Source organism: Thermobia domestica, chromosome 4 (assembly GCF_964235325.1).
Source record: "Thermobia domestica chromosome 4, izTheDome1.hap1.1, whole genome shotgun sequence".
In the NCBI taxonomy this organism is placed as follows: Eukaryota; Metazoa; Arthropoda; class Insecta; order Zygentoma; family Lepismatidae; genus Thermobia; species Thermobia domestica.
In genome coordinates, this window is record NC_137457.1 from 3,979,670 (window position 1) to 4,002,571 (window position 22,902).

The 22,902-nt window shown below is 37.9% G+C and overlaps 1 protein-coding gene across 1 annotated transcript in view; it reads right to left on the reverse strand.

Annotated features, from left to right (window-relative positions):
- The window catches only part of LOC145683667 (uncharacterized), a 124,960-nt gene extending 115,895 nt beyond the window's left edge, over window positions 1–9,065 (reverse strand). The window contains exon 1 of the mRNA XM_081755016.1: window positions 8,838–9,065. Within this exon, the coding sequence (XP_081611142.1) occupies window positions 8,838–8,937 (100 nt within the window). The 5' untranslated portion in view covers window positions 8,938–9,065. The remainder of the gene's footprint in view (window positions 1–8,837) is intronic.
- Window positions 9,066–22,902: the final 13,837 nt, after the last annotated feature.

Consider the following 22,902-nt stretch of genomic DNA (forward strand, 5'->3'; position numbering starts at 1 on the left):
CACATGGCAGGGATCAAACTAAGGACCCCTCGCACGAAAGGTAGTGCTCTACCAGTGAGCTACTGTAGCGTCAAAGGACGAAGATGACTAAACACTTCAAAATATAGTATTATCGTTGTAAGCACTGACTTCTAACGCTACAAGAGAAGCGGCAACAATAACATTGGGATTATAACACATGGGAAAGTTTCTACTAGAGACAAGAGATAGGTAATCAATCAGAGTGTACCTCACATGGGAGGTGGCACAGAGAAAATAAGTAATTTAAAGTCAACAATCATTTTGAGTCTAGCGTACCATGTAGTTGTGAGGAAAATAAATAAGGTTCTTATGCTACTTATTGCAAAACTACACGACGGTTTATGTTAAATTAGGTAGGTTATGAAAAGTTTCAGTTTAACCTTCCACGATTACGCCTACGCTCTTTAAGCTAAGGGAGACGATGAATGAGGCTAGTGAATAACAATGGAAGTTTTGACGGAATGAAAATGTAGAAGGAAAAAAAGAGTACTCCGAGAAAACAAACAGACACAATGTTGTCTACCACTACCACAAACTTACTGGAGAGAGGGTCGAACCAGAGACCCTATACACCAGAGGTAAGCACTGAGGTACACTGCCTCCCCACGGGTAGGTTACAACTGAATTTTTGTTGTAACGTGTAAACAAAGAAGCATCTTGTAAAAGAGTTTGGTTAGAAACATTTAAAGTAAATGAATCGTATGCAACCAATTTGACCTTTAGATACACTTGGGTTGCATGCTACTAGAGATAATTCCTCTACAATAACCCACAATGGAAATATACAGGAAGTCATATCTTAGGATGAACTCAAAGCATGAGCTCCATCAAGGGAGCCGATTCTTAACTTTTGGCGTTCTACATTATGGTGATCCATCGAATATTTCTTGAGTTTGTTTAGTGCCCTGGACGGACGGACGGACACACAGACAGGCAGACAGGGTAAATATAGGCAGTGATTTAGTTTTAAAAAATATTTACCGGAACTCACATTATCTTTTTAGCATTTCGCAAAAGGACCAGAGGTAAAAGTGCGGGCGAAGGCGGAATGACGACGACTTCAGTTCCAAAAAATATGTACGGCATCCCCCAGTTCTTAAAAAAAATACAATGGACAAAGATAGTCAGGAGGACGGCGTGACGTTATGCCTACCGTCCCCTACCTTTTCAGACCCACTTTTACCCCTGATAATTGCTAATACTGGGTTTCAACATTGCTCGACAAAGATTGTCCCAAACGGAGTTCTGATTTGTTTCATTTCTAAAACATTCAATTTAGGACTATAATGGAGTTTTGGTAAAAAAAATCTCCATACACATTCATTGTATACATGTATTTTTTCGTAAAAAGTAAATAAATTATGCATTATAATTAGCATTTAACAGAAAGATAAAATTATCCAAAGAGAGACGCTCACGCACGCTGGAGGGCTTCCGAATCCAGATCCTTCCCCCCAAAAAGAAATCGTAACTCGACATATATATTTTCGTAATAAATTCATATTTGCATACCAAAGTAATAATGGTGTGGCATAAAGATGTGATGTAACACTTCAAATTACTCTTTATTTTGTTATAAAAAAACAATCTAGTTCTATATCTTTCTTTTTTCAAAAATATGGGTGGCAGTAGTTAATTGATAATCGTGTTTCCCGGTGTAGAATAACAAAGGCTCAATAGTACATAGAAATATTCTTTCTAGTATTGTACCTACCTGGAAAAAAGGATTACGCCCAACAATTTTGTAGTGTTGCACCCACCCCCTAAAAGGACCCCGCACAATTCTTATGGACATTGAATTTCGGTGGAATTGTTTCCAACCGTGATATGTTGAAGCTATTTTGATCCTGAGAAAAAGTCTCAATGAGGACAGCCACCAATCATCGACCGTTTAGCCACTACAGGGCCACTTTTTGAAAACAGACAAAGATAACGCTGTGTTGGATTTCGGTGAAAATGAATTAAGCTCTGTTAGATCTTGTCAGCCTGAGAAAAAGTCTCAATAGGCACAATTACCAATTAGTCACTGTTTGGTTTGGACACTGGAGGTCTACTTTTTTAAAAACAGCCGAAGACAATAATAATCTGGACTTCGCTGGAAAAAACTGAAGCCGTGATATGTTGTAGATATTTTGATCCTGAGGAAAAATCTCAATGGGCACAACCACTAATCACTTACCGTTTGGCCACTTTTTTGAAAACAGCCGAGTATAACGATATTCTGAATTTCGGTTAAAATGAATGAAACTATGATATATTGTAGATGTTCAGATTCTGAGAAAAAGTGTTAAGTTGTGGCTACCGAGCAACTGTAGGTCAGCTGATAGAACATTTGTTCGCATTCGAGACGTTCGATTCGGGTTGACCATCCTATCTGTAGTTTTAAGGAGTTTGACTTTGCCCCACCCGTTGTGACTTTTTTCAGGATCAAAATATCTACATCACGATGTCAGTCTTTTCCACCGAAATCAATAATATTGTTATCTTCTGCTGCTTTGAAAAAAGTGGCCTCGTACTAGTCAAACGGTCAGAGATTGCAGGTTGCGCCCATTGAGAATTTTTCTCAGGACCACAGTATCTACAACATATCACGGTCTTTTCCGCCGAAATCCAAAAAATCGTTATCTACGGCTGTTTTCAAAAAGTAGCCTCGTAGTGAGTAAACGGTCTGTGATTGGTGGTTGTGCCCATTGAGACTATTTCCCAGGATTACAAGATCTAAACAAGATCAAGCTATCACGGTTTCAGTCATTTTCACCGAAGTCCAGCATATCGTTATCTGCGGCTGTCTTAAAAAAAAAAAAAAAAAAAAAAAAAAAAAAAATGGCCCTGTAGTGACCAAACGGTTCATGATTGGTGGTTGTGCCCATTGAGAGTTTTTCTCAGGATTGCAATATCTACAACATATCACAGTTTCAAGTTATATAACCGAAATTCAATTTGCATAAGGATTGTAAGGAGTCCTTTTATGCCTTCCGAAGAAAAGAAAAATAGTGCGCGCTTAGATAGTAGTAGTCATATCCTATTCAGCTTAAGTAATCTGTTTGAGGTTATATCTTAATGTGTAGTTTATGAAAAAATTGAGAAAAATTTTCCCTAAATTGATACTACACGACAGCGTTTCCCAACCGGTGTGCCGCGAGGAAATGAAAACAAAATTATGAATTATATAGCAACCAAATTACAAGACAGGAAAAATGTGTATTTGTATTTCACATTACTATGAACCTCTACAATGGAAAAAAAATACTGTAATTATAATATATTATTGTATATACATACATTTCTACTACACAGATTGTATTTCGAAAACATAATTTTATTAATATTTAGAAAATTGTGACGTATATTAACCATGTTAATAAATTATAAGTTTCACATTGTATTACTTGTCTGTACATTTTTAATGTTCAAAAAAAGTATTATCATTGTTATGACCATTATTGCTTCTTTATTGTTACAGGTTATTTCGTAACTTGAAATTTTAAAATCTCATTCTATCCTTTCGACAAAGCAAACACTCATACAAATTACCTCCATCTGTTTTAAAAGTACAAGAGATTTGTTTGTTCGTTTCTTATTTTAGATATTGTTGCAGGGAGGAAGAGAAACTGGTTGGAGCATTGGCTAAGAAAGTAACCAATGAAATCTTTCAGTTTAAAATCCCGTGATTATGCTCTTTACGCTACGATAGACGATGATTGAGACAAGTGAATGATCATGATGGAACAAGAAAGTGGAAGAAAATGGAAGGACCCCGAGAAAATCCACGGGCAAGATGTTGTCAACCATAAAGTCACTTGGCCGGGGTCAAACTAGGGACTCCACCCACGCACCAGAGGTAAGCACTATACCACTGTGTCACCATGCCCGATACTGAGAAGGAATTGTAGCGGAAGGAAGGAATGGGAAAGGAAGGAACTATTATGTTAGGTATCATCCCGATATTTGCCTGGTGTGAATAAGGAAAACTCCACTCGGCATGGGTGGTCTGAAAAAAGTATTACATATTTTCGACCGAGTGTCCGCACCGGGAATCGAATCCAGAACCGTTTGCACCAAAAAGGTGAGAGTGTTAGAGACTACACTACGCGGGGGCACATTTTGAAATCTAAATAGTTCATTCGTTAATCCATACTTAAAACATTTACACTACTCTTTGCTTGTATTCGTCCTCAGTTTTGCATAGTGTTGGCTATATTTTATTTACACACTATTGGTCTAAGGGGGCGCGGTGGCAGAGCGTTCACCTCCGGTGCTTGAGTTTCCTGGTTCGATCCCAGCTCGCGCCGTGTGGACTTCGTGATGGCAAACACCGTGCTCGTGAGTTTTCTCGGGGTTCTCCCGTTTCCTCCCATTTTTTTCATTCCAAGATTTCATTCATTTCTCATCATCACCGTCTCCTTTAGCCTAACCGGCATATCGTGGGACGTGAAACAAAGATTTCATTTCATTTCATTTACTATTGTTCTAGTGCAACGATAAAAGTACACATACTGTCCACGTGAAACACACACTGAAAATTCTAATTCGCAAATTAGTTACGTGATAAATTAGGTATAAGAAGTTGGGCTTTAGAAAATCTAGATTTGAATTGCACCGTGCCAGTAAACAAGAAGGATAAGCAAGTAAAACGTTGGCAACGTCAGTACTACAACGAGCGAAAAATGAAAATGAAATCTTTAAGTTTTACGTCCCACGCTTATGCCGGTTAGGATAAAGGAGACAGTGATGATGAGGAATGAATGAAATGGTGGAATGAAGAAAGTAGGAGGAAACGGGAGAAACCCGAGAAAACCCACGAGCACGGTGTTTGTCCACCACAAAGTCCACACGGCGCGAGCTGGGATCGAACTAGGGACCCCAATCACCGGAGGTGAACGCTCTACCACTGAGCCACCGCGCCCTCTACAACGAGAGAGATGGATCAAAATGACAAATAATATTTTATTCTGTTATGATTCGTAATTTTAGAAATCTTTTTTCATTGGAAAAGGTATTCAATTATCGGCAAGCACAACTAGCTAGAAATTGGCAACACTGAATTTATAGCTAAGTTAACCTTTTGTCACTCGCGCCAAACTTAGTAACATTAACTACTGGCGCGTTGCTTTTTCCAACATTGACATTTTGAGATACAAACAATATATTCAGTAACATTTATTTGAAGTAATAAATGCAGTTGTTGAGTAAATTACTTAGAACATTTGGAATTGCTCCTATAGTGCTGTCAAAATGTCTTGATCCGTGGCAAAAATGCGAACTAAAGCTCAAACCATCGACACACCCACGCGTTGAGCCTATAAGGGTTCAGCTGTTGCTAAACGAGAGAGCCTTGGCAAAAGGGAGTGGATTTCTTCAGCCGATAGCAGCGCTTGGAACAGAAGACTAGGTGTCAAGTCAATGTGGTATATCTGTAGCTTGTCAATATCTCTTCTCTAAGATCGGCTTTCGAAATCATCGAATCTAATGCCCTGAGTAGTAGTAAAAAGCTCGTGTAACTCATTGCTGCTCTTACGATTGGAATTCCTGTTCCGTCACATGCCCACAGTGATCTTACATCATCACGTGCTCCTTTCTTTGTGGCAATCAAATAAAGACGTCGAAATAAAGCCATTAATTCTGCTCTTGAAGTTGCTGTACAGTTGCAGTGCGTTCTTCATCGAAACTTGTTCATAATTTGTCCAAATACTTGTTAGTACATTTTACAATTTCATCAATCACGGCTATATCGATAAATTTCGGGAAAAAAAAAATCAATTTACTCAGTGATACCCTTAGCAGTAAGTTTCGGTTCTAGCATCTTTTTGACAATGTTTTTACACTTTGTCTTTGTGGATGCTGCCAGTTACTTCTTCCATTTTGTTTTTCTGTCCTTCCCAATGAAACACTATTTTCACTGTAACTGTAACTCACATCCATATCGTTTGCATTGGAGTCTGCATCTACACTGTTCTTATCTGCTTCACTATCATGATCAATATCATCTTCATTCACTTTTTCATTACTTCAATCCGCATCACTTTCAGCAGCCACTAATTTTCGATAGTTAACATCAGACTCATCATTAATATTGTCAAGCCACTTCTCTATCTCACTTCTATTCAAGAAGCGAGACATTGCTCAGAAAAATAAAACTTCACTCATAAACAGTAATTATCACATTAACAATCGTGCGTTGGAAAATTTCAAACTCCATAAAAATATATGGTTGCTAGTGTTATCACAGAACTATTCGCGCGTTTGAAAAAAGCAAACGCAGACGAAACTATTTCCTCAACCTGTACTGGAAGCGACTACAATTGCAGCACGTCAGCGAGCTTATAAGTGGAAGAGGGGAAGGAACCACTTGAGGAATAGCAGTGAGGGTAACTTCGCAAATGCGACCGTTCGTAAAAATCATTAGTTTTTAATCACCTGTTTGCTTTTTTCCAAGAGCGCGAGTGACAAAAGGTTAAATTTTTACTGGCTAAACACCATGTGGAAATAGCTAAATTATAATAGTGTGTACAGTACATAATTAAATAAGCAATCTGCTCTACAAAAACAATAATCATAATAAATTGTCATAGGTAGGCCTAACAATCTACTTCTTAGCATCGTAGGGTAAATTCTTTTCTCCCTATTTTTCAAAAACTACGCATGATAATCTACGTCCAGGTATTTAATTTATTGATTGATTAACCACGTGTTTGGGCAACATTATGAAGGGTGACTCATTACAATTGGTCTGGAGCTCATTGCACGTTTGACAAGCAACAGTTCAGCGATTGATGTGCAAAGAGCTTCTCGCTTAAAATTTGTTATTCCATGTTGAGACTAATTTGCTGAACAATCGCGCTCATCGTTGAAAACCAAAAATCTAACGGACCTAAATGTCCTCGTATGTCTGATAATATTGAAAATTACAAATTATCCCTAGAGATTTAGGATTTAGGAGTTAGATTTATGGGCTTTCGGCATCTATTGCCATGTTAGTCCACCATGTATGAAGGATGACGTCACTCGGCGATCACAATATGCGGGGAAAGGGAAGGAAGAAAGGATTGGGAAAAGGAAGGAAGCGACCTGGGACCTGTATATTAAGTACCATTCTGGCATTTGCCTGGCGTGAATGAGCAAAAACCCAGGAAAAAGCTCGCTCAGGAAGGCTGCCTGGAAAAACTTTTACATTTTCTCAACCGACTATCCTCACCGGGAATCGAACTCGGAACTCCTCGTCTGGCCTTAAGAAATCGTCTTTAAATTGTATTGTCAATTGTTTCATTTCAAATCCTAACAAAACGATTACAAAATATTTTCAATCCTCTTTTATATTTTTGAATAAACGCATTTCTATATACAATACTTTCTGTTTTACTAGCTTTTAAACTGTGAGAGGCCATATTCAGTCACCCTATACTTAAACAAAAATTAAATTTAAGGGTTAAACTATCATTTTAAGTGTTCTATCTCATTAACCATACAGTCTTGCCTCGTTATTGTACAGCACAAATTTTATAGGTTTACAAAATATGAGATCTCGAAAATTAAGCATGAGAATTTACTAAGTAGAGTTGCCAACTGACCGGTATTTTTTTGTCAGATTCAACTTTATATATCATATATGGTTGCCAACTCTGGAAGATAAAATTACCGGCACTTCCTCAAAATTCCGTATGCTTTAGGCCTAAGTGTGAAGTATCTATGTTCAGACCCATCCATGGGAAGGAAATGTACTATCGTAGACAAAAATGCGTTAGTCCTGTACCTTACTACATTAACGAATAAGTTTAACAGATACATTGTGCTAAAAATGAGAAACTGAAGTCCGTACTGACCATTTTATTGTATTTACCAGTAACTGCCACTTCTTTAAGATTTTCAAAACAAATGAACAAAGGTATATTAACCTTTGCATGACAATTTTGGATTTACAAAATGAAATTTACTCTAAACTTATACTTTAACTACAGGAAATTACTTTAAGAAAATTGTCAAATCCAGCAGCTAGGGACTAGAAACTAAACAATGAACAATGGATGGACAATTTAAGTTTATTGCTATATTTCTGCCACACAATTATGACAACTTATACACTTCTGTTTCTATTATTAGAAACAATGTTTCACAATAAAATCTAATTGTTATCAAATTTCTCATGTCAAATAAATGAAAAACTGCCATAGTTTAAAAATATCGCTAAATGTATAATACAATGGAAATATGATTTTGTAGAGGCACTGTTGAATAATTTTGATGTTTGATGTTTTATTTTGGATTACAAATTTGAAAATACCGGTTATAAAGGGGCTGGTAAGAAGTTTGAACCGCTTACCGGCCTTAATCAAAATAACAGCAATATTTCCAACGTGGCCGGTGAAATATCGGCGAGTTGGCAACCCTAGTTTCACGTTTAGGAACATTCATTCAAATTATAATTATTCTTTTTAAATCTGTTTTGAGTATTATGAAGAAGTGCCGGTAATTTTATTTTTCAGTTGGCAATCCTAGTTTTTCACTGAAATCATTTTGTTCAGCTCACTCAGATATATCAATTGATATTTATTCAGTCTTTGAACAAAACTTTTTCCCTTAAGTCTAGTAACATTGTAAAAGTTTCCTAGTCACCTTATGATATAATGGATGTAGTAAGTAACCTTCTTTCTTGGTTAGAAGTGTCAAACACGTGGCAAAAAAAAAAAAAAGAAAAAAAAAAGAAAAAAAAGAAAAAAGCGATACTACAGTATTTGAAAAAAAAAAACTACTGTTCGCTCATTTCACGTAATATTCACAGGATAACCAGTATACCAAATTAGGAGAAACAGAAATCTTACCTCTTGCACCCATAATATCCAATAGAGACAAAGCGGTACATGACGTCACAAGAACTGTTAAAACAAGCACCCGTTGATTGAAATTCATAACTTTAAACATAGTGGTTTGGCATAACTTATTTTACACACACGCGTCGCACACACCAATATAAATTCTTATCTGGCACAGAATGAAACGCAATCAACTGACAGTGTTGATATGATAGGTTAAGTTGGAAACAGATTACAACAAACCTGTTTCTTCATCATCCGAGAAGAACGCATATTCTGGAAGGTAACGGAGTTTTCAAGTTTGAGACATCAGGAAAGCGAAACGCAATGGTGTCTTCCTGGATTTTTTGTGGGACTTTTTTTTTTAATTGTCCACCTGTCGTTTTGTAGCCTCTGGTTGCTTTACCAACCAACTTTTAAATTATGACTGTTCATTTCTTCGGTAAAGTTTTTTTTTTTTTTTGGCTCTGCACTTTTTCTTTCTTTGTGTGTGTCGTATTTAGAAAAAACACGGTACACTCTTTGTTGTTGTTACCCAACAACTTGAAGTGCACAAGCTAATAAAATAAGTACCCGAACAAACTCCAGGCGTGCGAAACGTATCAGTTAAAACCACATATTGATTACGTCACATGCACAAAATAAAATGAATATTCCTAAGCCAATTTCGATCTGTCAAAATATTAATAAAGGTACAGTTGCACAAATATTTTAAAGTTGAGATCATCTTTTTTATCCATACGCCATTCAGAGGATATGTCGTCATTGATTTCTCAAATATGAATAATTAACCTTATTAGGAAGTACAGTTAAATTTACTTTCATTAATGACTGGATTTTTTATTTCTCTTTTTTAATTCTGACTCTTATGCAATCTTAATTTCCAACAGTTGGAAATTTGTAGGCGTACAGTGGCCCAGTGGTAGAAAGCCCATTCTAGCGTACGGGTCCCCACCAAGAGCGCCGATCTTGGGGAGTTCTTCCCCTCCCCAAAAGCTCATGTTGGGCCTCCTATTGTACTTATGAATATACAATATTTGACATAATTTGAATGCAATTTGTCTTAAAATCCTCATATATATACCTTCTGCATCTGAATCCCCTCCCCCCAAATTTACGGAGAAATCGGCGCCCTTGAGGCCCACAGACAGATTATAGGGTGCAATCTGTGCCCATGAGATTATTTGATCTAACATAAAAAGGTACTATACCACCAAACTGAAGGATAATAAATATGGTGAGGAGAAAGATGTATTTAGGAATTTAGGATTTAGATTCTGGGCTGTCGATGTCTATGGCTGTTATCCCATCGCGTTTCTCGGCGAACACACTATCCGGGAAAAGGAAGGAAGAAAGTGGCTTGGGAGCTGTAAGTTAGGTACCACCACGGCATTTGCTTGGTGTGAATGAGGAAAACCCAAAAAAACCTCATTCAGGGTGGCTGGCCTGAAAAAGCCTTGTACACTTTTTCGACCGGGTGCTCCCACCGGGAATCGCTCGCATTGGAGGCGAGAGCATTAGAGAGTTCGCTACGGGGGAGCCACAAGCTTATTTCAGAGCACAATGTTATATTTGAGGGGAAGTAAATTTTGCTCCTTTGTGAGGAGAGTTATCCCTGCTCTGGCGTGAGAGGTCTCTGATTCGATCGCTGTCCACGTGAGTTTGGGATGGACAATATTATATCTGTAGATTTCTCTTTTCTCCTACATTCTTATTCCATAAATTTGTTCCTAATCATTAATGATCCGTTCATGAATTATCCGTTAATTATCCGTTATTATCCGTTAATATCCGTTAATTATCCGGTTGTTAGTTTCATTAATTATCCGTTCTTTTTAGCCTAAAGAGCAAAATCGTGGGAGTCGAAACTGAAAATGACATTTTATTTCGTTTCAGTTGAAACTGAGTACCATCACAATTCCTCCTTTTTGTTCAACGATCAGGTAAGAATATTATAATGGTAGATTGGGTGAGCTTTAATTACCTTCGTGCACACTTATATGAAAAATATGGCTACTTCTATGTTAGTGGAAGTTCTCATACAAATGATTAATCTTTAAATTTACGTTTTATCATATATAACTATGGTGCTCAAAAGAACGTTAGCTTAACGGCAAACATAAATGGAGAAACATATCTTCAGGGACAGAGGCGCGGATTTAATTCCCGTTGGAAATAATGAAACATAATTAATGTGTCCTCCAAGCTAGTTTAAGAGCTTTGGTGTCTACCTTTGGTACACGTGGTACACGTGGGTTCGATTCTCGGTGGAAGAACATTAAATTGTTTGAACGCATTATTGTGGTTCGAATTCCACCTTACAGTGTAGGTTAACGTCTGAAGTAGTCTTGGTTCTAAAAAGGAAGGCGCTAAACTTCGAAAAACGAACAAATAAACATAAGTTGTTCAGTAGATCCACGTCATACAAAACCTTCTTCTCAAAAGAACATTCATTCTACAATCAAACATTCATGGATAACTGAAGGTGCCTTCGGTGAGGGAGATCCGAATTTGATTCTTGGTACTGCCTCATGCTGCTAGGTCCCACGTTAAGCAGAAGATCCACGCCTCATATAGGATCGCCGCTGAATCGCAATCAACTTAAATAAATAGACAACTTGAAATGTTGAATTAAGTATAAGTGGCACAAACGAATATCTAAGGCACAAGCGATACTTCGCCATTGCATCTTAGACTGCAAAATATTGGGTTCAGGCATAATTCCGTAGCGTTTTGATTTGATCTGGCAACACTGCATTGCTGTTCATGTGTTTACCGTTTTCATATTGTCACTGTTTACTTTGGAGTGTTGTGAAATACGAGTTATCAGCGAGATTATCACAAACGATTGTTATTTCTTCGCTGTTGAAGACGAATTGTCAGGTCGAGGAAAAAGAACATACCCGACATATTCTGCTGTACGAGTTTAATAGAGGTTCAAGCTAGGAACATCTGTGAAGTGTACGAAACTAATCCCGTCAATGAAAGCACAGCAAGGAAATGGTTTACTCGTTTTAAAGCGAATCAGTTTGATTTGCATGACGGACGACGCACAGGAAGACCATCCGATTTTCATGAGGAACGTTTAAAAAGTTTGATCCTCGAAAATCCACGCCAGACAACCAGAGAATTGGGTAGTGTGATGGAATGTGACTAAGCAACCATCGTTCGACATTTACATTCCATGGGAAAGATCCAGAAGGTGGGTTCATTGGTACCATACGTGCTTAGTGAATGAAACAAAAATGGCCGTTTGACAATTGTGTTTCTTTGTTGTCTCATCATCGACTTTCCATTGCACATCAATCGTTCCTGTCACACATTGTTACTGGTGGCAAAAAAATGTGTCTATATGTGAATATCCGTAAGAGGAAGGAATGACTTTGTCCGAAGAAAAAAGCAACTCCTCCTGCAATATGTGCTGTTCATCCTAAGGAGGTTAGGCTATGCATATCGTGGGACACAAAAATAGTACTGTATTGTGAGTTCCTTCCTAGAAATGAAACCATCTCGTCAGAAGTTTATTGCCAACAATTGAGACGACTTGCTGCCGAAACTAAGGGAAAGCGGCCTGAACAACGTCACATTCTTTTGCATCATGATAATGCACGTCCTCATGTTGCCATCGTAACAAAAACAGTTATCCAGGAGCTCGGATGGGAGATTGTCTCCCATCCACGTATTCACCGGACCTTGCCTCTTCAGATTTTCATCTTTTGCGTTCCATTTCCAGTCACATTCAAGAACACAACTTCGAAGATGAAACTGCTCTCCAAACTTAGATTGAAGACTTCCTAAACTCAAAACCAACAAATTTCCACAGACAAGGGATTCAAAAACTACCCCAACATTGGGAGGAAGTTATTGACAATGACAGAGATTACATTGTTGAATAGCTGATTGTTTGACTTGGTCAAGTTTTTAACTGAATTTTAACTCATTTTATAAATAAAACTCTAAACAAACAAACTTAACAAACCTATATTTAAAATTCTACGGAATTATGCATCAACCTAACTCATCATCATTACAATAGGTATTGTGCCGTTATTGACAGGTCATTTGTCGCAAGTGAGAAGCTTCCATGCACCTCCATCTTTTGCTAACGTCTTCACCTATGATATTTCTGTTTTGATATAATCTGTTAATTGTAGTATTTTTCTTTACTTCCCTCTCCTTCCTGCCACCATACCCTTTTTCACGTCTTTCAAAATCTAGTTCCTTTTCAGCTAATGTCCCAACAAACTTCTCTTTCTCTCCTTAATAATATCTAAAAATTATTCATTTTGCCCACCATAAGACACTCTCGTTCGTTCTCCACTCGATCCTGCTATTTCTCTCCATTCCTCTCAGCATCCACATTTCGAAAGCTTCCAGTATTTTCTCATCATTTTTGCAAAATAATTAATACAAACTTCACCTAGCCCTTTTATATATTTAGTTTGAAATTTAATTACAATATGCAAACATTTGTGTAATAGCAGTTGCCTTTTCACTTGAGAAATTATGGCATGTTTTGTAGCATTAGGAGTGCTGGATTTTAGTCTTATCAACAAAGTGCAATGTTATTCAGTTCACCATTCATTAACTCTAATTTCTTTCTAATCATACCCTGTAAACCATACGACATAATCAACCGAAAATAATCAGATTACATACAAAAAAGACTGAAATAACTCTCCAATGTCCTATGGAAACGACTGATGAGATCAAAAATATCAAATTTCTACACAAATGTTCCTTCCTTTATGGAGTAGACAACGGATTTTTTTTTTTGTTCTTTTTTTTTTTTTTGTTGTTCTTTTTAGTGAATTCTTAAAAGAATTTTACTCTGTTTGCTTTTAATTTCGAGCAGCGATAGGAGAAAAGATTGTATTCTGACAGTGCCGTATTTAAAGGGGAATATTGGGCTCAAGCTCCCAAAATAAATTTGCTTATTTTTCGCATTCCACGTACGGTATAATAATAATTCTTCTTACCAATTCTAAGAATTTCATTGACTTTCCATTTTCTTATGCTCTTTGCTGTATTTTTCAAATTTCATTCCATCTAAGAACTATGTTCTTCTTTCTTTCTTTCTTTCGTCTGTTCTACTTCTCTGTTTCTTTTTCTTTCGTCCATTCTACTCTTCTGTTTCTTTTTCTTAGTTTCTTCTGTTTCTTTCGTTTCTCTTTTCAAACTTTCTACTGTTATTAATTGTGATTCAACTCGAACATCGTCCATAACACCAAAATTAAGAGATATAAAAACAAGCCACAGATAACCGGGTCGTAAATCTGCTTCCATCTCCAAAATTCTCCTTACCTTCCGACTTTGGGGCTTCCAGAATCCAACGAGCATAGAACGAAGCCAATCACTTGAGGGGGCCCTAAAGAGCAGTGTTCCTTGAACTGCTCCTGTGGAATTTTTAATGATTCTAATTTTCTTTATTTTTCATGCTCATTTAGCTGTTCTAATATAGTTGTAGCTTATTTGCTGATTTTTCTTTCTTTCAGTTTAACGTACCACTTTATGCTTAAGGCTAAGGGAAGAGGTGATGGTGAGATGGATGATATGGCAGATTGAAGAAAACGGAAGGAAGCTGAACAACTTTCATACGCATACGATATTTGTACACTATGAAGTTCAGTTGGTGCGGGCTGATATCAAACCAGGGATCATACACACCAGAGATGAGTACTCGACCACTAGGCACCGCAGCTCGTGCTCTGTATAGGATCAAATGGGATGTGGCTTCAAACCAACCCACCAAATAAAATGAATGAGATTTAGAATGTTTCCAAATTCTGAACTAACGTAAAATCTTTCAATTAAAATACCATGTGATTGCCATACATTTTTCGTCACTCTTCAGAAGCAAGTATAGCCAACAAAACAATCTACCAATTACAATACTACCCCTTAGCAGCTTGTGAATGTCGTACCTGAATCAATTATAAGTCGGGGTTCAACATCGTGTGTTCAACAGCAAAACAACTATGTCACCCGAAAAAATGTCTTGCATTATGTAGCCCTACAGATCAATTCAACTCAAGGTTCAATGTTACATAACACACTATCACGAATTTATAAAACTCACTATAGACATGGATATCACACAAAAGTCAGTGAGGGTTGCTTGACCATTTTTAATCTTTTCAATTTTTAATGTACTATCACATAGTACATTGGCAGCACAAAACTGATATTTTTTTAAAATTAAACACAGCCAGTTTGTTAGTGGCGGCCACTTCTGTTCAGAAGCACTTGTCAATTACTAGCCATGCAAAATTAGGCCGAATGAGAAAGATCGTTAGAGCTGAAAATTTATCTGGTACATTCATATCTAGACTTTTTCCCCAAGAATTTAGAAGCTGTGAGAAATGAGTAGAAAGAAAAGTTTCGTCATGCAGCAGATTTATCAAAGTAAATGGGGTCCTCATATGATCGGCGACTACTGCTGGTTTTAAGTTAGAGAAATTACAACATGCATTACAAGAAAAAGACAAAATGCAAGTCCTAAAATTATTTGTAACTTTTGTAATACTTCTTATAGTGCATATTTTGGTTTAGTATCACTACAAACATTGTAAGACCATTAATTCTGATCTTTTTATATTATAAAAAATATGATTTTTAAAAACAAAAGTTGGTTCAATGTAAAATATAAAAATTGAAATATTGATCAAATTGTAACTTAGAACAAGATTACAAATTTGTTTAGTATATTAAAGCAAGTTTACGAAGCTGTCAGAATCTGAGATACATGTTTATTCAACCATTTTCAAGTTAAAAGACTAATTTTCCTGAACTGACCCGTAGTCTAATAAGTAGGGTCTATATTAACTACATAATTAAAATTATGTATCGACCAAATTAATTAATTTAATTTTTGACAAAATCCAGCTCTCTTCTGTTACACGAAAATATTATTTGTTAGAAACTTTTATTGCTATTTTCGTATTCAGGAAGATCAACTTAACAGCTTAACAAGAAACTTCTGTCCCTTTTTCACCCACCACCTTCGAACATCGATGTCATCTAAGACGTGTCTGAGAGATCAAAAATAGTCCTTATAGCATCGATGACGTTCTGACAACGTTCTGGAAGGCCATGGATTTCTGGAAGGCCGTGAATCGAAGAAAGTATCAAGTGCATTTTGCAATTCTACTAGGGATTTGAACTGAAGTCCTCTAAGGTGATAGTCTAAGGAATGAACAGGTGATAATCGGACGATGCAATGTGCGGAAGTATGGCGGATGCAATAGTGTTTCCCATCCAGAGCGTAGAATGGTGCCCCTGAGCATCCTAACCACGTGGGGCTTAGCGTTGTTCTGTAACAGTAAGACGTCTTTGCGATTCAGAAGTGCTGGCTCCAGAGTTTTGAGTTATTCTTGAACACGGATCAAATGCCGACAGTACACAGTTGCATTGATGCTCTAACCAACTGGTAGCAGTTCCTGATGCACGATTAGCGAGTAATCCACCAAGGACCTTCTTCTAGTGCAGTGCTGGTTTCGGCTGTTTTGGAACCGGCTCATTAGATGCTAACCAATGATGACAGCGACGTGGAGCTTCATTCAGGCCCCACTTCTCATCACATGTCAACATCTTGTCCAGAAAAGGCTCCTTCCTCAGACGAGACAGCAAAGAAACACATGTGTATACTCGCGTTGCCTTCTAGCCCGGAGTCAAATCATGTGAGACCCATCGTGTAGTGCTCCCCAAGTTGATGGAGGTGCTTCCGATTGGTTTCTTCACTCACACTGAATTGTAGTCACAGCTCCTCACATGTCTGGCTCCTTCATTTTCTACTTGTGTTAGTCTTCCGGCACGAGGTGCCTCTTCGAGTGTTTCGTCACCGTCTTTAAACTTGTTAAATCACCGCTGCACTGTCCGCGTAGTCACGACATTCTTGCCAAAGGCCTGGCATATCTTCCATCCCGCTGCAGCGGCGTTTGACTCCAATTTGAACTCGTACACCTTACAAGCCCGGTTTTGGAGGGCTTTGTGGAGGTCCCATGTTCACTCTGTCGTTACACAAGTTCAGGATGTAATTGAACAGCCACAACCAGCTAGTATGTTGGATATATCCATACCAACAACTGATCTTTGGCTTATCTCCATTCGCATTCAACTCACGGTGTGAGGGCCAATTGAACACAAACCTCCACAAAAAGCGACAGGACTTTCTTGGTTACCTTTATAGTAAAAATTGCCTACTAGATAGAGAACTGTATTTAGAGCTGTTCATACCTGTGATGTGCCTCGTACTAAGGATTTGACTACAGAATGATTCAAGCATTAGTGAAGTCCTTAATGAGATGCTAATCACGCGTAATGACTAAATAAAACCCAAAACTTTAAATTTGTTGACTAGTATTATAAGCGAAGTCAAACAGTGGTGGGTTTAGTTCGAGTAAAAATGGGTCATCGTTTGTACACATCAAATGGCATTAGCATTGCAGCATCCCCTATCGTCGTGAGGACAATTGGGGAGCTACACGAAAGAAAAGGAATAGGAAATTTCGGTGTAGAAAACCAGCATTAACGGCGAAAGGATGCGATGTGCTAACAAAAAATTATCCCAAAAGCATGAGTGCCACGTCCAGGTGGTATGCCCTGGCCACTAAGGGTTCTTGCGGCAAGTGATAAGTTATTATTGGCAGTATGCTACGTTATTGAAACATCAGCTATTTTTGAGAATTTTAAACACGTTTAATAAACTAAATGTAATATGAACTACATTTTACGGGAACGGGGCAAGAAATAGTTTGGAACCGAACTCTATTTGTACCCCGTACGTTCCTGAATGAATGTAAAGGGAATACTACGTACCAGTGCACTGGCTTCTAGATAAAGTAAAACGCAACGCACCATTATATTGGAATGTTTTGGTCAGCGTGTACCCAGAAACTGCCTAAGGAAACTGACGAAACTAAACTGAGAAATTAAATGAAATCTTCAAGCTTTATTAGCTCACGGTTGAGCCGTCTAGGCTAAGGGAGACGGTGATGATTAGAAATGAATAAAATTGTGGAATGAAGAAAGTGGGAGGAAACGGTAAAACCTGAGAAAAAAAACACACAGCATTTGTCCAACACAAAGCTCACTTGACGCGAGCCGGGATCGAACCAAGGACCCCATGCACCAGAGTTGAACGCTCTACTACTGAGCAACCGCAGCCCCAATAGTAGTAGTAGTAGTAGTAGTAGTAGTAGTAGTAGTAGTAGTAGTAGTAGTAGTAGTAGTAGTAGTAGTAGTAGTAGTATAGTATGGTATCTTATTCAAATATGAGCCATTTGTTGAAAATTTTAAGCATATTTAATAAACTAAATACAATAAGAACTCTATTTTGGATGGAGCTTCTTCGTGGCTAAGCGGTTAGCATGCGCGCTTTTGGCGTGGGAGACCCGGGTTCGATTCCCGGCGGGAGCTCATGTGGTTCGGATTCCACGTTAATCAGTAGGTCCACGTCTCATATAGCCTCGCTGCTGAACGGGACGTAAAACCAAAAATCAATCAATCTATCTATTTTGGGGAGCCACGAAATCTCTTAGGGATCGAACTCCATTTATGCATCGTGGCTACGCCCCTGAATGTATGTAAAAGATTATGTATGTATTAGCATTGCTGCACTTGCGTCGAGATAAACATTATATTGGAATGTTCTGGTCACCATGTCTCTAGAAACTGTCTAAGAAAACTGGCGAAACTAAACGAAGGAAAAAAACATTCAAACCACGTAGTGAAGATGTAATTTCCGTCACTGGATTCGAACCCGGGACCTGTCAATCAGCAAGCAAGTACACCAATCACTAGCATTTAAAACAGCAACAAAACAAACCGCATTTAATTCTACGAGTTGCACGTACGAAGTGTACTTGTTCCTTCCGGAACAGGAGTCATGCAACAAATGTCATTCACCCGTTCTAAAGGAAATAAAAAATGTTAAAAATAAAAAAGAAAAAGAAAATAAAAAAGAAAGACCACTGGAATCGAAGGTCGTTATCTTCTCCGGACAGTCAGTCTTTCTGACAAGCTAACATTTGCAACTACTTTCTGCAGCTGGAATGCACGAAGAAAATCCAGCCAAATTAATGTTGTTTTGCTGTTCCTGATAGAACTGGAATTTTCAATCGAATCAAGGCCTTGAAACAGACTTGAGGATATTTAATAGTCACCAACGAAGATTTATTCTAAGTGGCCAGTTTGTAGTATTTTCATTGGAAAGGTGTCTTCTCACCGGTTCTATGACTACATCTCCTGGCAGCCTGCACCACAATTTCGAGAGGTGGTAGACCAGGCACGGTGCCTCAGTGGTAGAGTGTTTATCTCTGGTGCATGGATATCATGTTTCGATTCCCAACCAAATAAGTTTGTGGTGGACAATGAGTTTTATTGTGGCACTCCAGTGTCCTCCCCTTTCTCATTCCACCAATTCTTCCATTATAATTCTTTGGTCTTAATTATCCATCCGTCTTAGCCTAAAGGGCATTACAGGGAGATATTAAACTGAATGGGATCCTGTCAAAAGTATGAACAACTACTTTTTATTATTTGAGTATAGACCTCATTCGTGTCTAAGTGGTTAGTGTACGTGCTGTTGGTGTGGGAGACCCGAGTTCGATTCTTGGCGGAGATCATGTGGTTTAAATCCAACGTTCAGCTGCAAGTGCACGTCTTATATAGTGCTGCTGAAAGAAACGCTAAACTCAAAATCAAATCAAATGAAATTTATTTAACTATTATATTGTAGAAAGTATCAATGAATTGATTAGGGGTGAATTTTAATGCGTATTCGTGGCGAACTCTGTCAAGGAATTAGGGATGGGCACGAGCGAGTTTGAGCGGGTTTTATTGAAACTCGACTCAACTGGAAACAAACATCTTTGAGCTCGACTCGAGAACTCGGCTCGAAAAATTTCCTCCAACTCGACTCGAAACTCGACTCGAATTTGACTCGTTTCGAATCGAGTCGAGCCAAAACGAGCCAAATGCTGTGTGTAGTTTCAAGTACTTTCTTCAAGTATCCTACATAGACAATACAATTATTATCAATGATACTTACTACTACTACTACTACTACAACGGCTCGGCTCACAGTTCATTCACTATCGAGCCGAGCCAATAGCTTACCCAATCGAGCCTGCTCGAGCCGATGGCTCACCTGAGCCGAGTCGGTGGCTCATCCCAACCGAGACGACTAGAGCTGTTCGCTCAGCTGAACCGAGCTGAACCAGTTATCACTACCGGCCTGGGCTTCTCCTTCGGCTCAAAACTTTGACCGTGCAGACTTCAGCCTTGGTGGTAACAACTACAGTATATACTTATATTGGTGCTCACGACATTGTCGTCTTCTTAATCGAGACGAGACGAGATGCGAGTTTCCCGTCTAGTGAGTAACACTAAAAATATTCCAAATTACTGCTTACATTTCTTATAGCTTTCGTTTTCCAATCTAATCAGACGATGATTTCGAAACGAGTTAAAACGGGCAAAACGAGCGATCCATTTATCAAACTCGACTCGACTCAAAACTCGATCTTAAAACAGTGACTCGGCTCGGAACTCGACTCGAGAAAATTACCTTTGACTCGACTCAAAACTCGACTAGAATTTGCTTCGAGTTTCGAGTCGAGTCGAGTTTTTGCTCGACTCGTGCCCAACCCTACAAGGAATGTGAAGGTTAAAATACATAAAACGATAATCATGCCTGTTGTTTTGTATGATTGAGAAAGCATGGTCGCTAACTGTGATGGAAGAACGTAGACAGAAAGTACTTGAGAATAAAATCTAGAGACGAATTCGGACTGAAGAGGAACGAGAATGGAGAAACTTCATAACGAGGAACTGTATAATTTGTAATGTTTACCAAATATCATTACGGTCATCAAATCTAGGAGGCTCAGGTGGGCAGATCGTGTAGCCAGAATGGAAAAAAAGAATGCTTTGAAAGTTTTAGCTGAAAATTATAACAATATTGTGTATTTTCATGTAAATTTAAATATTTTTTTCTTGTATTTACGGGCAATATGTGGTATTGAAATATGCACAAGCTAGCTAGAAGAAGAAGAAGAAAATATAAAAAAGAAATAGAATCAATTTATTTCTGATATTATTATTGATATTTTGTTAACATGGTAATCTGACGATATGTGTTATTGGTCGTCATAGAAACGAGAAACATAACATAACAGAAGATCCATCTTGTAGAATCAACATGTATGTTATTAAAAAGGTGTAAATGTTTAATTCATTACGTATTATAATAAAAGGTTATATCAAGATGGTGTGTTGAAGTGAATTTCAGAAAAAAAAATACTAGACTAGATTATATTTATTCGAACTGTGGGCTAAAGTGTAACCCTAAAAATATACAAGATAAATATATTGGTCCTTACAAAATCCAATCGGAAAACAACCATACGGAAGACCTAGGAGCAGATGTTAGGATATATTAAAACGGACGTCGCAGAAATAGGATTATCAAGTAGAAGGTGGATCCAGTTGGCTAAGGATAGAAGCCAATAGAGATCTTCTGTGAACTCCACATTTAACCTCCGGGTTCTATAGGCATACAGTTAGTTAGTTTATTTTGGGTACTGTATACGAAAAATATACTCTGTGAAGTAGAGGTGTGCATGCAGACATTTTTTCTTGCGAAGGATCCAGAGTTCAGGGGTGGGTCCAATGTTACAACACAATATGTCTATGTAGTATCGAACCAGTGGTATTCTACATTCAAAGAGAAAATAAGTAGTGTCCCCTATATTCTCCGAAGGAAAAAAGATACAACTACATTGTTTTATAGGAAACAAAAGGCAAAGAGTACAGATGAAGTGTAAGATCAAATGTTTAGGATTTATCAACAATTTCTCTGCGGGAGGCACAGTGGATCAGTGGTAGAACGCTAACCTCTGGTGTGTGCGGTCCCCGGCCAAGTAAGCTTGTGGTGGAGAACATCGTGTCCGTGGGTTCTCTCTGGATACTTCAGTTTCCTCCCACAATTTCATTCCACTATTTCTTTCATCATCATTCACTTGCCATAATCATCCGTCTCCCTTAGCTTAGGACTAATGTTCATAAGCGTAGGACGTTAAACTGAAATTAGAAGAATTTCTCTGCAAAACAAGTATAGTATTGTAAAACGTTCAAATTTTGGTGTTCCATTCGCGGTTTATTTATTTCAACTAACATTCTCAAACGCACTGACTACATTAATCACCAGAGAGAGTAAATAAAACTAATTCACTCATCTCTCATTATCACCGTCTCCTTTAGCCTAACCGGCATAACCGTGGGACGTAAGACTCAAAAATTTCATTTAATTTCAGTTCTCTGTATACTATAGTTAGAAGGGATATTTGGTAAATTATGGAACAGCGCTAATCTTCCTTCATTTTCTACCGTGTTCCTTTTCTTTTTCTTCATTTGTCGAGCTGTAGCAAATAGTATATATATTGAGACCGATTTCAAGTTAAAACATGTGGGATACCATGATGGTATGGAACAAGCAAGTGTATTATGCAATCGATAATCGAAGATAACTCAAGGTACATATACTTGTATGTTTTATTCTACGTGCCAGTTATAAAAGTTTGTTCTTGTTATATTTTGAGTCTTTTTTTTTATTTTTTTTTGTTTTGTTAATAAATTTTTTTATGTTAACTTTATTCCAAGGTGTTGTTTGTCAAGTTAAATATCTACTCAATCCTGCAACCAATGAAGACTGAATATTCAAATGTGCTTAATAATTCTCTTTTTTTCCAGGTATATTCTCATTTTTGCGTGCGCTAAACGACGTTGTAAAATACCTCTTTCAGGAAGGCTAACTTCGGTTTTTGTTTTGCAAAAAAACAAAAAGATCGTTAGGTTAGATTAGGATTTAGATTTCTGAGCTTTCGGCATCTGTGGCCATTTAGCCCTTCACGATTTGAGGGATGACGTCCCTCGGCGAGCACACTATCCGGGGAAAGAGAAGGAAGAAAGGATTGAGGAAGGAAGGAAGCGGCCTGGGACCTGTGAGTTAGATACCACCCCGGCATTTGCCTGGTCTGAATAAGGAAAACGTCATTCAGGGTGGCTGGCCTGA